General features: G+C 43.5%; 1 protein-coding gene across 6 annotated transcripts in view; it reads right to left on the bottom strand.

Annotated features, from left to right (window-relative positions):
* Window positions 1–11818: 11818 nt before the first annotated feature.
* LPAR1 (lysophosphatidic acid receptor 1) overlaps window positions 11819–13432 on the bottom strand; it is a 73403-nt gene continuing 71789 nt past the window's right edge. For all 6 annotated transcript variants that reach the window (XM_065046349.1, XM_065046347.1, XM_005499202.4 and 3 more), the window contains one exon: window positions 11819–12884. In XM_065046349.1, coding sequence (XP_064902421.1) covers window positions 12583–12884 — 302 coding nt within the window. In that variant the 3' untranslated portion in view covers window positions 11819–12582. The remainder of the gene's footprint in view (window positions 12885–13432) is intronic.

Below are 13432 nucleotides of genomic sequence, written 5' to 3'. Positions count from 1 at the left end.
AGGCATCACAGGCTCACCTTTAACAGCATTCCACAGGTCCACATGGTCCCACTGATTTTCCATAACCCTCCTCAGCAGCTGCAAGTGTCCTGGTTTGCTTAAATTATAAACATGATGACTATCTCAAGCCTTCCAGGTTTTCAGGAAATAGAGGCATTTCCTGCTGGACACTACTTCAGCATCCCACTTTTCAGCGGGTCCATTGATAGCTTCCTCATCTCCAGTCCTGCAGAAAATCAAGCCTTGCAGTGCCATTAGTTTTTTGGCTATGGTCCAGAGAAGCTGAACTGCAAGTTTTTCAACTTTACATTTAATCCATTACATTCACCTTTTCCTAGATTTGTCCTCTTGGTTTATCATCACTGAACACATATTTTGCCTTCTTCCTTCATTAGTAGTTTTTGGTGTCCAACTGCATTCTGAGGTAATTCCTTCTTTCTATTTTGCTGTCCAAACTCTTCTCCAAGAATGAGGTAAGTACAGTACTAGCCAGCTCATGCCGGAGCTGACAGCGAGTCAGCTGGGTGACTGAGTTGCTCAATGGAGACACTCCAGTGTCCTGCACCAGAAATGGCCTCATTTCCTAGTGGAAATGGTCTGCCATGGAGATGTTCATTTTTTGCTCTGTGTTCTTCAAACACAGGTTACAAAAAGGTATCCCCCATCCTATGCAATTCATAGTGGAAAGGGAGGAGAAGGAATAAACATATTGCCTCTTAAAGAATTTCTGAGGGGAAATTGCCTAGCATATACAGCCTGTGGCAGAGACAGGCACTATTTCTGCCTCTGGAGTCTTGGCACAATATTTTACTGAGCTGGCTGTATTTTCTCCTTCATTTTGATTGTTCCTTGTATTCATTGGCTGGGTCTCTGTATTAGAGGCAGGACCAGAAGGGAAGGCGCAGGATGATAAAGTGACCGGACTGCTGCATCATAGCACACAGTGGCCTCATGGATGGGCACCAAGCCCCAGGAGAGTAGCATGGAGTGGGAACACAGCCACAGCCCTTCCCAGCACATCACTCCACTGCTGGCTGCAGGGACAAATGCAACCACAAATGGGTAGAGGACAGTTGGGGGAGAGGGAGGAGGCAGAAGCCCACCCAGTTTGGTGGTGGCTCATGTAGCTTTATTGATGAACCGTTCTTTGATGAATGACTGGATCTGCTTTGTTTTTCATTGCATGCTTGACTTGCACACAGTGTAAACTAATGAAATCATGGTTTTCTTTATTAAAATCACACGTATGTCACTGTTAGTTCAGAGCAAACAACATGGCTTCATAGTAAATTTATACACTGGGTAATTTTTTTTCTACTCTTAATGAAAAACACACGGTTTTGTTTGGACCATCTCCAGACTTTTCAGTTATGGAGTTACTCACAGAAGGTGGAAGCATGTGGGAGGTTGCTTTAAGCAACATTACTAGCAAAGCCACTTACTCTGAATATTGGCTGCTCTTTTACTTTATTTGGATGAAGAGTAGTATTTTCAAAAGTGTCTGAGCTACTTAGCAGTCCATGGCCTACACCAGAAGATTTTCACTGGTGCATGCTGGACTGGACGTGATGTTTTTCCTTCAATGGCTGCACCTTCACACAGCAATACAAGGCACTGGAACAAAGGTGCCTTTTACTAGTGCAGTTTTTTTTGGTTCCTGAACCAGAATAACGTGGACTGGCACACGCAATGGCAGCCTAGTACAGATACACTGATGCAAGTGAAATTGTGTCTCTTTCATTGTAGTCAGCAAGATGAACGCCGCGACATTTGTGAGTGACTTAGGGCACTTAGAAAGAAAAGTCCTTCTGACTTTGAGCCAAAGTGTTCTACCAAAACTTCACGTTTCTTCAGCTATGCAAATGCTCTGAGGAAATGCTAGCCTTGCAAGTAAAGGTGCAGAGCACAATACACAAAAAAAATATAAAATCTGTGCTACAAAGGCTTTCTTTTATACCACTCTGCACTGGAAAATAGGTAAAAAAAGCAGGAACTTGAATTTTGTATAGATGACTTGGTTGTTTTTTTCTTATACCACTGTCTGGTGGCTGCTCACTAATAAAACACCTAGCTTGGCTACAGCTGTGCTGCAGGAAACTTACAAAATGTTGTTCAAATGCCAAAGAGAAAGAAAACCCCAAGCCCTGCTGCAAGGTGTGGAATGCATGCATCCTGCTGGTAGTATCTGATGCGGCATGGATTCTCCTACTATAGCTCAACTTCCTGGCCTGGCAATGCAAGCCAGAAATGCCCAATGTCTGGGAGCCACCGGAGAGGCAGAGGGGCCATCAGACTGTCATTTTTTCTGCACTCCTAGGAGAACATCACATATGTTCTTTGACATGTCCTTCTTAGCTCCATTGTAGCCGTGGAGCACAAGTTAAAGCAGTGCTGAGGAGCCCATCTCAAGTTCATTGTGGAGCACTGTGATTGACATCTCCTGACAATAACCCTTAAAGCCTCAGCCCAGGCAAAATTTATATCCTTGCTCTCTGGGCCAGGTCTGCAATCATTATAATCTGCATTATGGGTTCATTATAGCCATATAATTCCTTCCAGCCCAATTTAGTGGTGTTCTGTTGCATTCCAACAGAGATTTCTCCTCTTTACAAGATGCTGCAGTCAGGGAGGAGGGAAGTCCAGCCTGGCTCACATCATATCACTACTTGCAAACATTTTTCGCCATTTCCCTCTTGCAATGTGGCCATGGGGCTCACCTATAGCTGCTGCTCCTAGCAAGGCTCCCCAGGCGCAGCTGCTCACCTGGGATGATTTCTCCCTACCGGTGACACCTGGGGGTACCCCCTCGCCTCCACAGCCCCTTTGGTCCCTGCCTCCCTCCGCACCACTGCAGCCATGGCAGGGTAGAAACTGGGTGGGGGTGAACAAAAACCTCCCCAACTGTATCACCTTCCCTGAGCTCACTGGGCAGAGGTCAGACTCAGAAGATGTTGAGAAGAATTTTCATGTGCAATCCTTCTGCAGCAGCGAGGTTTACATGATTTGTTTAAAAAAAGGAAGCTGTCATCTATGGATGGTGATAAAAAAACAAAAACAAAACCAAAACCACAACACATAATTTCTCCCTTTACAGTTGCTCTTTGTGCAGTGCTTACTCAGATTCAGGGTGAGTTCTGCTTAGAAAAAAAAAAAATAAAATAAAGTAAGGCTGCTCCATGACTGTCAGTTTTCTGCACAGAAAATATAGAACAATAATGAAAAAATACACACTTCTAAGAGAAAGTCTTCTAATCCTGCAGGTTTTCACGGGGTTTGTCTAAGCAAAAGTGTTGCCTGTGTTGCAACTGTGTTTTACTTCTGCACTTAAAATAAGTCATTAAACATCACTGGTGTTCCCAGACCAAAATAGACATCACTGCGCAGACACCAAGCATGTGTCCAGCTGACAAGAAAAGAGGGCTAATAGGCAAGGGCCCCAGTTCCTGAGTTACTTTCCTGTGCTCTCTCTCTGGCAGATCAGATGTGGATGACTCCTGCTTTTAAGCACGTGAACTGAAAAGCAGGATTTCCACTTCACAGGAAATTTACAGGTTGTGTTTTTATTTCTTTTTCTTTCTTGTGCCTGCCTTCTGTTTTTGAGGAATGATAATCCACAGGAAGATGGGTGCTTCTGAACCACTGGCACCTGCTGTTTCCAGCTTGGTCCCCTGCTGCCATGGCTCTGCAGGAGCTTGATGTGGTCATGCCCATATGCCCCAGCCCAGCCATCCCTTCATCAGCAAAAGGCTGCCCTCCCTTGCAGACAATGTGCCAAATAGCTGCCAGCCAACCTGCACCAGCCTCTACGACGTGGGGTTCTCAGAACCTTCTCCCAAAATGTGGAAGCTGTCTTTCTCCTGGCTGAGGGAAGAGAGAACGGGCCCATTAGATTGCTCTTTCTTGGATTGGTGCCATCACTGTCCCTGCTGGTGAGTGCACAACCCTTTGGCCAGCAACACAAAAAGTCTCAGATTTCTGCTGGGCCCCCGTGTGCTGGGTGCTTTATACCCCCAGAGGGATGTTGCCACCTGGACATCTGAGGTAAAATATTAATAAGTGATGTGGGAAGGGGAAAAGAGCCATGAGTAAAAGTAATGCCAAGAACCAGACTTCTGCAGATGTGTGCAGAAAAACGATTTCACTCTTCATTTCCTCAGGCACCAGTTGGAAACCTTCCTTCTCCTCTTCTTTTTCCTCCTCCTCCTTCTCTTCCTCCTCAGTGTGTTGGCCACCTCCAAAATGAGTGGTTGGCACTGCCCTGCTTGGGATCCAGGAGCCCACCCAGCACTGCTGACACCAGTGGGTCAGTGCAAGCCTGTGCTGGCCAGAGCTGGACGGTTCCTGAGCCCTTTGACAGACCCTGTCCTCTTGTGCATGTCCCAAATCCAGCACTCCTCGTGCCACCACTGTCACTGCTCGGGGGAGCAGGGCCACTGACTGGAGAGTGTGTAGCTCTGAACAGCAGGAGAAAGGACATATGATCTGAAGACTAAACAACAGCTGACCCCTAAGCATATTCATGCGAAGATGTAGGAATGATGTTTCAAAAATAAAAGAAAGGTCAGTCATTTTCAAATCCTCAACCCAGTCCAGCTCTGGAAAGTCTGTTTGCCTGATGTGCCTCTTTAATAAATGCCACAGGGGCAGCCAGCTTGCCTACAGCATATTGCATGAGCTGTAACGACATATATATGATAATGGCACCTCTCCTGACACAAGAATTTCTAAACAAAATAATTGACACTTGCTCACATCTAGTTGTGCCTCAAAATCAGACCTCACTGTGAGCAAATAGAAGAGGGGGTCTGGAAGGCAACAGCAGCTGGACTAGATCAAACCAGGCACATTTTTGAGTAACTCCCTTGAACTAAGGAGTGTTTACATATTTTGAAGAAGCAAGATTGCAAAGAGACACTTGAGGACAAGAAAAATGTACAAACTTCAAAATCTGTGGCAGAACAAACACTAAAATACCCAGATATCTTGAACCCTGGAAAAACAGAGAAGTAAAAAAATAAAACAACCTATGTGAGTCCTTGAAGCATCCTTCAAAGTTTTGGTGGTAAAACACCATTTATATAAAAGAGGTTTAATTTTGTGTAGAGTGTGGGTGGGAAATGGGAAGGCTTCTCCTTGTTTCAGTTGGCCTTTTGAGCTCTTAAATGAAACACACCTAAAACAACAAAGTCTCCCATCAGACAAAAAAAAAAAAAGTAATGCCATGGAAAGAGCATTATTCTTTCAAGGAGAAAAAAACCCACAACCCAAAATCTTTTCCTGAACTTTCCAGAAAGCCTTTGAAAGGGTCATAAACCAAATCCTGCACAGAAGGTAGGGTGTTCTCTCCCATGCTGTTCCTCCCTCTCTGTAATTTTTCACTTCCCTGTTCTCCACATATTGTATTTATTTATTTCCCACCTCATTCCCCAGGGAATTACAAAGAAATCACAGCTGCGGTGGAAAGAACCTGACATCTATCCTGCAGCTTAATTCAGAGACTGTTTACTACCTGAAGGAGGCACAGAGAAAAGCAACACAAATGAGGAACTGGAAGGGTTGTTTGGAGGGGTGGCAAGACAGTCTGGCAAGAGGTTGAGTGTGCAAAAACTAGAGGAGGAAGCAGCAGATCCGTAGCCACATGAAGGTTAAGCAGTTAAAAGGAAAGCCTTAAACTGGAACAGGCTGCCCAGAGAAGCTGTAGATGCCCCGTCCCTGGCAGTGTTCAAGGCCAGGCTGGAGGGGCTTTGTGCAACCTGGTCTGGTGGAAGGTGTCCCTGACCATGGCAGAGGGGTTGGATCTAGATGATCTTTCAGGTCCCTTCCAACCCAAACCATTCTGTGGCTCTATGAAAAGTGGAAGAGGCTGTTTTGCACTTGCTCTTGCTGGGAGCAGCTCATCTGCAGCAGTATCGTCCTCCCGGTCATACCTGGCCTGAAGATGCCGATTTCAGAAGGCACAGAGCAGGAAGGGGGGGCTGGCCCATGCAATGCTCAGGAGTGTGCCACAGGCTCTGGGCATCGTCATCCCAAATGTGTTCTCCCAGCCCCTGCTCTGCACGCGAGCTGGGGCTGTGTCCCGCATCGCTGCACGTGGTGTGTATTTAATGTTAACAGATCGCCATATAAACAGTCTGACTTTGCCAGCAAATGCTGATCCAGGGCTTAAAACAAAAAATCCCAGAGGCATTGCAGTGCGTTTTCACAAGGCGTGATTTATTTAGCAATTGTGTATTTTGGCTTTCTGCTCGTTACGTCCAGCAATCAAACTCTATGGGGCTGCTTTACATTACACATGCCATGTCATAGAAAGCCCAGCACCAGGGCATTAGTCATGAATCACCAGGGTTTGGGGAAAGGAAAAAATAAAACTTTTCCTTTTTCATATTTTTGTACTTACTAATGCCTCAAGTGATTAGTACTGCACTTTTACCTTAGGAACGCCAACATTATTTTCTGTTATTTTGCTGAAGCAGACACTTGGTTTCTCTCAGTATATGTGATTAGCCTCACTAACAAAATGGAGTTAATTAACCCTTTACCTAAAACCTCTAGTCTTTAAAATGTGAAATAGGAATTAGCATAAAAATAGAATCCTAAACCAACTACGCTCAAACAGCATTGAAATAATGTCTTAATATTTTTTTTATTTTTTATTTTTTTTCCCAAGATTTTCCTAAGGCTTTGCAAGGCTCTTTATGAATACATTTGTTTCTGCATATAAACTTATCAGCTTTGGTTTGGTTTAGTCAATGTATGATATTCTATGGTTAAATCGAAACTAGGGACATATTCTAGGACAAACATGTCCATGCACAGTAAAAAAGGAAAGGAAGAAAAAGGGAAAAGGGAGAGGGGCATAAGTGAAAGGAATAGGGAGAAACAAAACAGGAGAGAGAGGGAAAAGAAGCATAAGGGTTGTTTTCTCTGTGCAGGAAAACGTTTCTGTGGAGCAACAAGAAGAGGTCTGAGGTTAAAAGGTGCAAATGTGAAGAAAGGTAGACAGGTAGGAATGAGGAACACAACTGATTATCAAGTGAGTCACGTGAAATAACCCACCTGTGTTTCAGCATTATTCTATCTCCAGCTCATTCTTTCACACAGACACACTTTTTGAATAATTCCACTCCACATCTAAAGTAGCAGCTCTCTCCACAAAGGGTATTTCTTGAATACTCCGTATTACACATGCTAAATACTTTATTGTACTAGATACAACCTCTAAACGTTTACAGTAAGTGCACTTAAAAGCAGAATTGTTTGCCAAACCTCACTGGCTCTCTCCATACTCGCGAGTTATAAACATGGCTTTGTTTAAACAGGAAAACAAATGATCAGATTCCTGAGTCTCCCACATACACTTCTGGTTATCAGAAGTTTATCACAGGCAAATGGGAACATTTCATGGAGGCTCTTGTGAAAACGCTGGCAGCTTATCAGTAGGTGGGATTTCCGTATACCACAGATGACAGTAGCATTGTTTCATATCCTTGTTTTGTCTGTGTTTGTTTGTTTGTTTACCTATTTATTTATTTATTTATCTATTTATTTATTTATTTTAATATCAACCTCTTCTTTTCTCCTTAACAGACTTGGAATACCAGAGATGGCTGAATAACTTCTTGGAAAATCCTGTAAGTGAAGAAAATGGGAGGAAAGGGCACTTTTTCATGAGAAGGCATAGCCGGACAGGTGTGAGAGTTAATACTCTTAAAGCTATCCATCTATTTGAAGAGTCCTTTGCAATCAAATGGCAAAGCCTGGGTGACTCAGCTGAGCAAATGGGACTGCTGTTGCACAGCCCCTCCATCCAGACATCAGCGTGCAGCACAGCCTGTTTGCTAACAGCCAAGAACTGACTGGAGAGGACATAACAGCTAACCTTGCGGTTGCAAATTGCTCAAGAGGAAAGCCCTGAAGAAGACCAGAAAGGAAAAGCCTGCATTCGAGTTATGTTACCTCTGCAGCAGGTGGAGAAGAGCCAGTCTGCTCTAGGCTGACCTCTGACAGCTCCTCTGGGTCAGGAGTGACCCAAAGAAATGACAGATACAACTAGGACGGGGTCACAGCTCAGCATGTGGTGCGGACAATGTCCTGGAGAAATGCTTTTGCCACCTCTGTTTGCATAACCTTGTTTCACAATGATTGAAAGACAGACTACGGGTGTTTGCGTCAAAGCCTCTCCATCTGGTGATGTCATCTTTAATCTCACTTCTGGAGAACAATCTGCTGGGTGGGCTTTTATTTCTTTCACAGAAAAAGCAGTATGGTTTTAGTCCATGGACACTTACTGCAGTGAGGACAGAGGTGGTGGTGGCAGCATTGCAGTCAGGAACACCAGGAATACCAGCTGGCTTTACAGTAGTTAAGCCTGGTCTGTGGTAGCATACTTCTGGGGCAACACAGAGGTCAGAAGAAGCTACAAAACCTGCCCCAGAAGCAGAGCCCAGTTGAGTTTCCTGTAAGAGATTGCTCCTGGGACCCAGACTGGCCATGGCTCCCCTGCTGACCACCATGGAGGTACACACAAAAAGACATACTCCTCCGAGTGACCAGAAAAGTTTCATCTCTGTGGAATGCCATAACAGGAGAAATTTATGCTGATACTGAAAAGTTACTTTGGAGGGGAAGCAGAACTAAGGTACTGGATATAAAAATATGTCTTTTCCTCTTTGACACCTGAGTTACCAAGGCTTAGTTTGCACCATGAACATAGCATGTCTGCCCTTTCTTTTTCACTAAGTGACCTACGCCAAGACTTCCCTGACAGCTTCTTTAAGCAGTGCCACAGCTGTGACCAGCTGGTAAAGACAGAGTTATAAAAACAATGGTGGATCTTGGGACAACTATTTAAAAAAACTCATTGTTGGTGCACTATGGACAGACAGGTGTGCTTGCTTTAGGAACCACTGAAAAAGCTCTTAGTTGATCTGCCCTTTCTCCTTGTGTAAGGAATCTGCTCAGCCTTGAGCATACCAGTTAGTAGCCAGTTTGAAGCTACCACAAGATCTCAGAGAACTTGGAGCAAAAAAGGTGTTGACAAGAAATGCAATGCATGTTAAACACAGAATGTATTTTCAACTTCTCATGTAAGTGCTGTGATTAACAGCTCTGAGGCCCAATGGGTCACCCAGCCTCTTAAATATGGCAGCAACAGGGAGGTAAAACTCAATTTAATCATCCTTCATTCAAAGGCAATCTTTTCACTTAGTTTTCAGACTTGAGCTGTCACTGAAAAAGCAAAGTAGGAAAAACATTTTCTTTGGCCTGCAAATGTTTTCAACAACCATATACTTTTTAATACACAACTCCCCACCACTACAATTGCTGAAACAAACATCACTGCATTTGAACTTCAAGAGGATTTACTTGGACCAGAGGCAGCCAGCAACAGAAGAATTTTAATGACTGTGGGAGGACCGCTGGTATTTTAAGAAGTCTACTAAAACCATTTGAAGGATTTGAGATAAGTAAAAATAAGTGGAGCAATTTTTTTCCCCTAAGTACTTTGCACCATGTTTTCACATAGCAGAAGTGAGTTCTACAACTGCACAATTCAGCTGGAAAATCTGAACAGAGAAGCAAAAGTTAAAAAAATCTAAGACAAAACCAAGTGGCATTGGAACAACTCTAAAGAAGAGAGCAAATGAATCCCTCTGTTCCATTATCTGCTTTTTATTCTCTTTGCTCACAGCAGCTTTAATTTTATTAGTTTGCAAAGAAACACTCAATCCACAGATCAGATTTCTCAAGGATATAGGGAGATCATGTCAACAAAACAAAGCACTAATTAAATTTTTAAACAGCAACCATAGGCTTAGTGAGTTCCTCTAGCAGAACTGTACAAGGAACATTTGCCTCCTGTTGCCTTTGATCTAAACCACTCCACTTCACTTTTTAGAAGAGAAACCCACCTGCTGCCAAACGTGCTCCTAGATTAGTCTAACCCATGACTGAAATTTAACGGCTGTTAAGACTTCCCAAGGGTCCAGCTTCTTGAATTGTCGAATATTTCCTTTGGGAAGGGCTGATGGATGCACCTGGGCAGCAACTGTCACCTCTTGCCACTACAATGACAAAAGCCTCCTTGAGAATCTATCTTCACAAGGGGCCTCTGGACTCACCTGTGTGTCAGGAACGATCGCATCCCTCGTTTAAAATTATTCACTCATGGCTTCTCCAAAACCACCACATTTTGAGCATATTAAACTAGGGTGAATGATTCACTGCTATTTCTTAATATCATCCTCCCACCCTATCCAGCAGAGATTCAATAAAGAGGACGCAAACAGCAGTAAGAAGGACACTTTGAAAGGGCAACCCTCAAAAAAACCGGTGTGTCTATGATGTCCTTCTTTCATGGGGACACTGGGGACAGGAAAAGCTCTCCCTGGACCCAGGGAAGAAAACAACTCTGAGCATTCTTGAGAAAAGGAAACTGATTTTCTGTTAGGTGTCCCAGGTCTTTGGAGGCATGCTTACCCTCTCCCTTCTTCTGCTTACCTGCACTAGCTCAAACATTTCACAGCACTAACAAGAATTTATGAGTAGATTGGCAAGCAGATGCTTTTAAATGACAAAGTTCATACAGCCTGTTCTTCTCTTTCTCAGTCCATTTACGTGGATAAAAACCGAGCCAACCTTTACATTCACTTGCTCTCAAACACAGTCAGAAAAAAGAGCTGTTTTGTCAAAAGCAAGTATGACATTCATTAGCTTGGTCAACTGGCAGATAATGTTGTGTTTATCCCCCCTGCCCATTCCATCTTCCACAGTATCTACACAACTTTGGCTTGACTGTATAGGTGAACTTCAGTTTTACTGAAAGCAGTGGCAAAGCTCTTACTTTATTCAGTCAAGACAGGTTTTGGTCAGTTGCTGCTCTTCCCTTCCTCAGCAAGGAACTGCCTTTGCCAAGCAATTTTATTCTTGTAAACATAAGATCCAAGCAGCTTTTCCAACACTCTACTTTTTGCCAGGCTGACCCTCTCCCCTCCATTTCTTCCCTATCCAAATGGGAGAATATTGTCCCGTATGTTACATTCCAGTATGGTACACTGAAAGATATACCTCTGATTTTTTGTTGTTGTGGTTGCTTTTGTTGTTAGAGAGGCAAATTATGATGAGGAAAATGGCCCCATTTACTGTTGATATATTTTACACTGTTAGGAGAACACACAGTTTCCCAGAAAGAGGTCCCAAGTTTTTTTATCAGCAAGATCCCACCTTTGGTCACATTTACCCCTATCAAGGAGTTTTGATTAATGTCACAAATTCTTGGTAATCAAGATTCACAAAAGTGGCATTTCTCTTTGAAACAACCATATATGAAAAGTCCATCTCTTAGCTTAGCTATTCATAACAAGTGTGTGTGTGGTTACTATATGTACCACAGTCCAGTCATTTGGAATAGGCAACTACCCCTGTTCTCTTGATTTCAGAAAATAAAATTGTACCTTGCTTCTCAGTAACCCTCTGCTTTTGAAATGAAGGGTACATCACTTAAAAGATACCATACAAATATTTCTCAGTGCAAAAATGCAGAAAGTCTTTTGTTTTCAGTTACAAGAAAGGTTCCATAAGAATGTATACTCTTTTTTTTTTTTTTCCACATTAACAATCCCTTTGCTTTCTGCCACGAACAAAAAAAAAAAAACATTCCAATGCCATAAATACCTGTTTTTAAATCTACCAACCTGACTTTAGCCCTTTAAGAGCCTTAGGGATATGTCCTACTTTAAGAACTTGTCCATGAAAAAACTTGGGACCTACCACACGTTACACATTTATTTCATACTGGAGTTCAAAGAAGAATGTTAAATACCTTGTGACTAGAGTATTGTTTATTTCATAATCTAAACAAACACTGGAACACAGTCTATGCTTTTCTACTTTCCTGCAGACTTTACAATGAGCTTTTTTTTTCATAATTAAAACAATCTGCATACACACAGAACATGCATGCTTTCTAACATCAGTAATGAAGGTAAGAAGAGTCGGTTTCCATAATCTTCCTGTTGCCTGTATTAGAAAAAAATACTTTTGTTTTTACTGTAGTTATGGCAGTGTGGCTAAGGTTACAAAGACTAGAGCACAGTTTTACTCCCTGCACAGAAAATGTTCATCACAAGCATGCTGATGGTGATAAATATTACATGTCTATTAAATGATAGGCATACTTTTATCCCCTTTACTCCCTTTTTAAAAAGACTAAGTGGCTACATGTAAATGCAGTGAAGCAGGTATAAGCTTAATTAATCAGAGTTTTTTCAGACTGGCACCAAGACGCAGCGAAGTCCAACAAAGTCCCAGCGAGGCCTTCCACAGGCCTCCAACGACCTTCGCCACAAGGCATCTGCCTTCTACTTTTTGAAAGTAGAAATCAAAGGCCTTGCGGCACGGCCAGTCCTGCGGACCGGGCGGACCGCACCGGTGCGTCGAGCCCTCCCTGGCAAAGAAGCGCTTGTAGTCCATTAGTGTTTGAGAAAACCTTGTGAGTGGGTTACCTCCCCTGGGGCCACAGGCCCATCGCACACTGCGGCGTCGCCCGCTGCTCTTCGTCGGCCAGGCGGCTGGCCGCGGCTCTTACACCACCGAGTGGTCGTTGCTGTGGACGCCAGCCAAGATGGTGTGGTTGAGCGAGGATGCCGAGCGGTCCGAGCCTTCGGTGGGGCCGTTGGCGTTCTCGCTGCGCTGGCAGCAGAGGATCTGCTTGAAGGTGGCGCTCATCTCCTTGTCCCGGTAGGAGTAGATGATGGGGTTCATGGCGGAGTTGAACTCTGCCAGGAGCAGGAAGAATTTTTCGTAGGCCAGGACATTGCACTGGGGACAGCAAACATCAAGGAGCAGCAAGACTAATCCTGGGGTCCAGCAGATTATGAAAGCACCTAGGAAGAGAAAAAGGGGACAAAACACAACAAAACCCACAAATATACTAATGCACCATTACTCTTCAAAACACTATGAGAACCATCCAACTGGAAGCAGGAATGGTTAATTTTCCTCTTTCAAGACTATGGTTCCCACACTATTTCTTCACTGACCTGATGAGAGGGACGCCATTCAAAGATCTGTAAATGGTTATGGGCAGCACATCAAAAGAGCAAGGCATTCCCCCCCACACTCACCATCTGAAACTCTGCTTGGCAAATACATTTGCATTTAAAGTTGATAATGAGGAACATTTTTTCCCTTCAGCTAGAGACCTCTGACTAATCAATCTCTTGATCAGGAGAAACAATGCTGCAATTTACTTCTCAAACTAATAACAACAAAGAAAACCTTTCTGCGAGTGCTGTGACTGAAGAATCAGCAATACAAAAAGAGTGGTGCAGACAGCAATTCTCAAGAAAAAGAAAGCCTGGGTCTTGTTAATCCATTTCAGCCCCATTATGTAATGGAAAGTCCTAAACACGCACCCTTCTTGCACTGAAAT

Source organism: Columba livia, chromosome Z (assembly GCF_036013475.1).
Source record: "Columba livia isolate bColLiv1 breed racing homer chromosome Z, bColLiv1.pat.W.v2, whole genome shotgun sequence".
NCBI classification, from domain to species: Eukaryota; Metazoa; Chordata; class Aves; order Columbiformes; family Columbidae; genus Columba; species Columba livia.
Note: the sequence above shows the minus strand (reverse complement) of the source record. Positions and strands in the feature narration are given on the sequence as shown.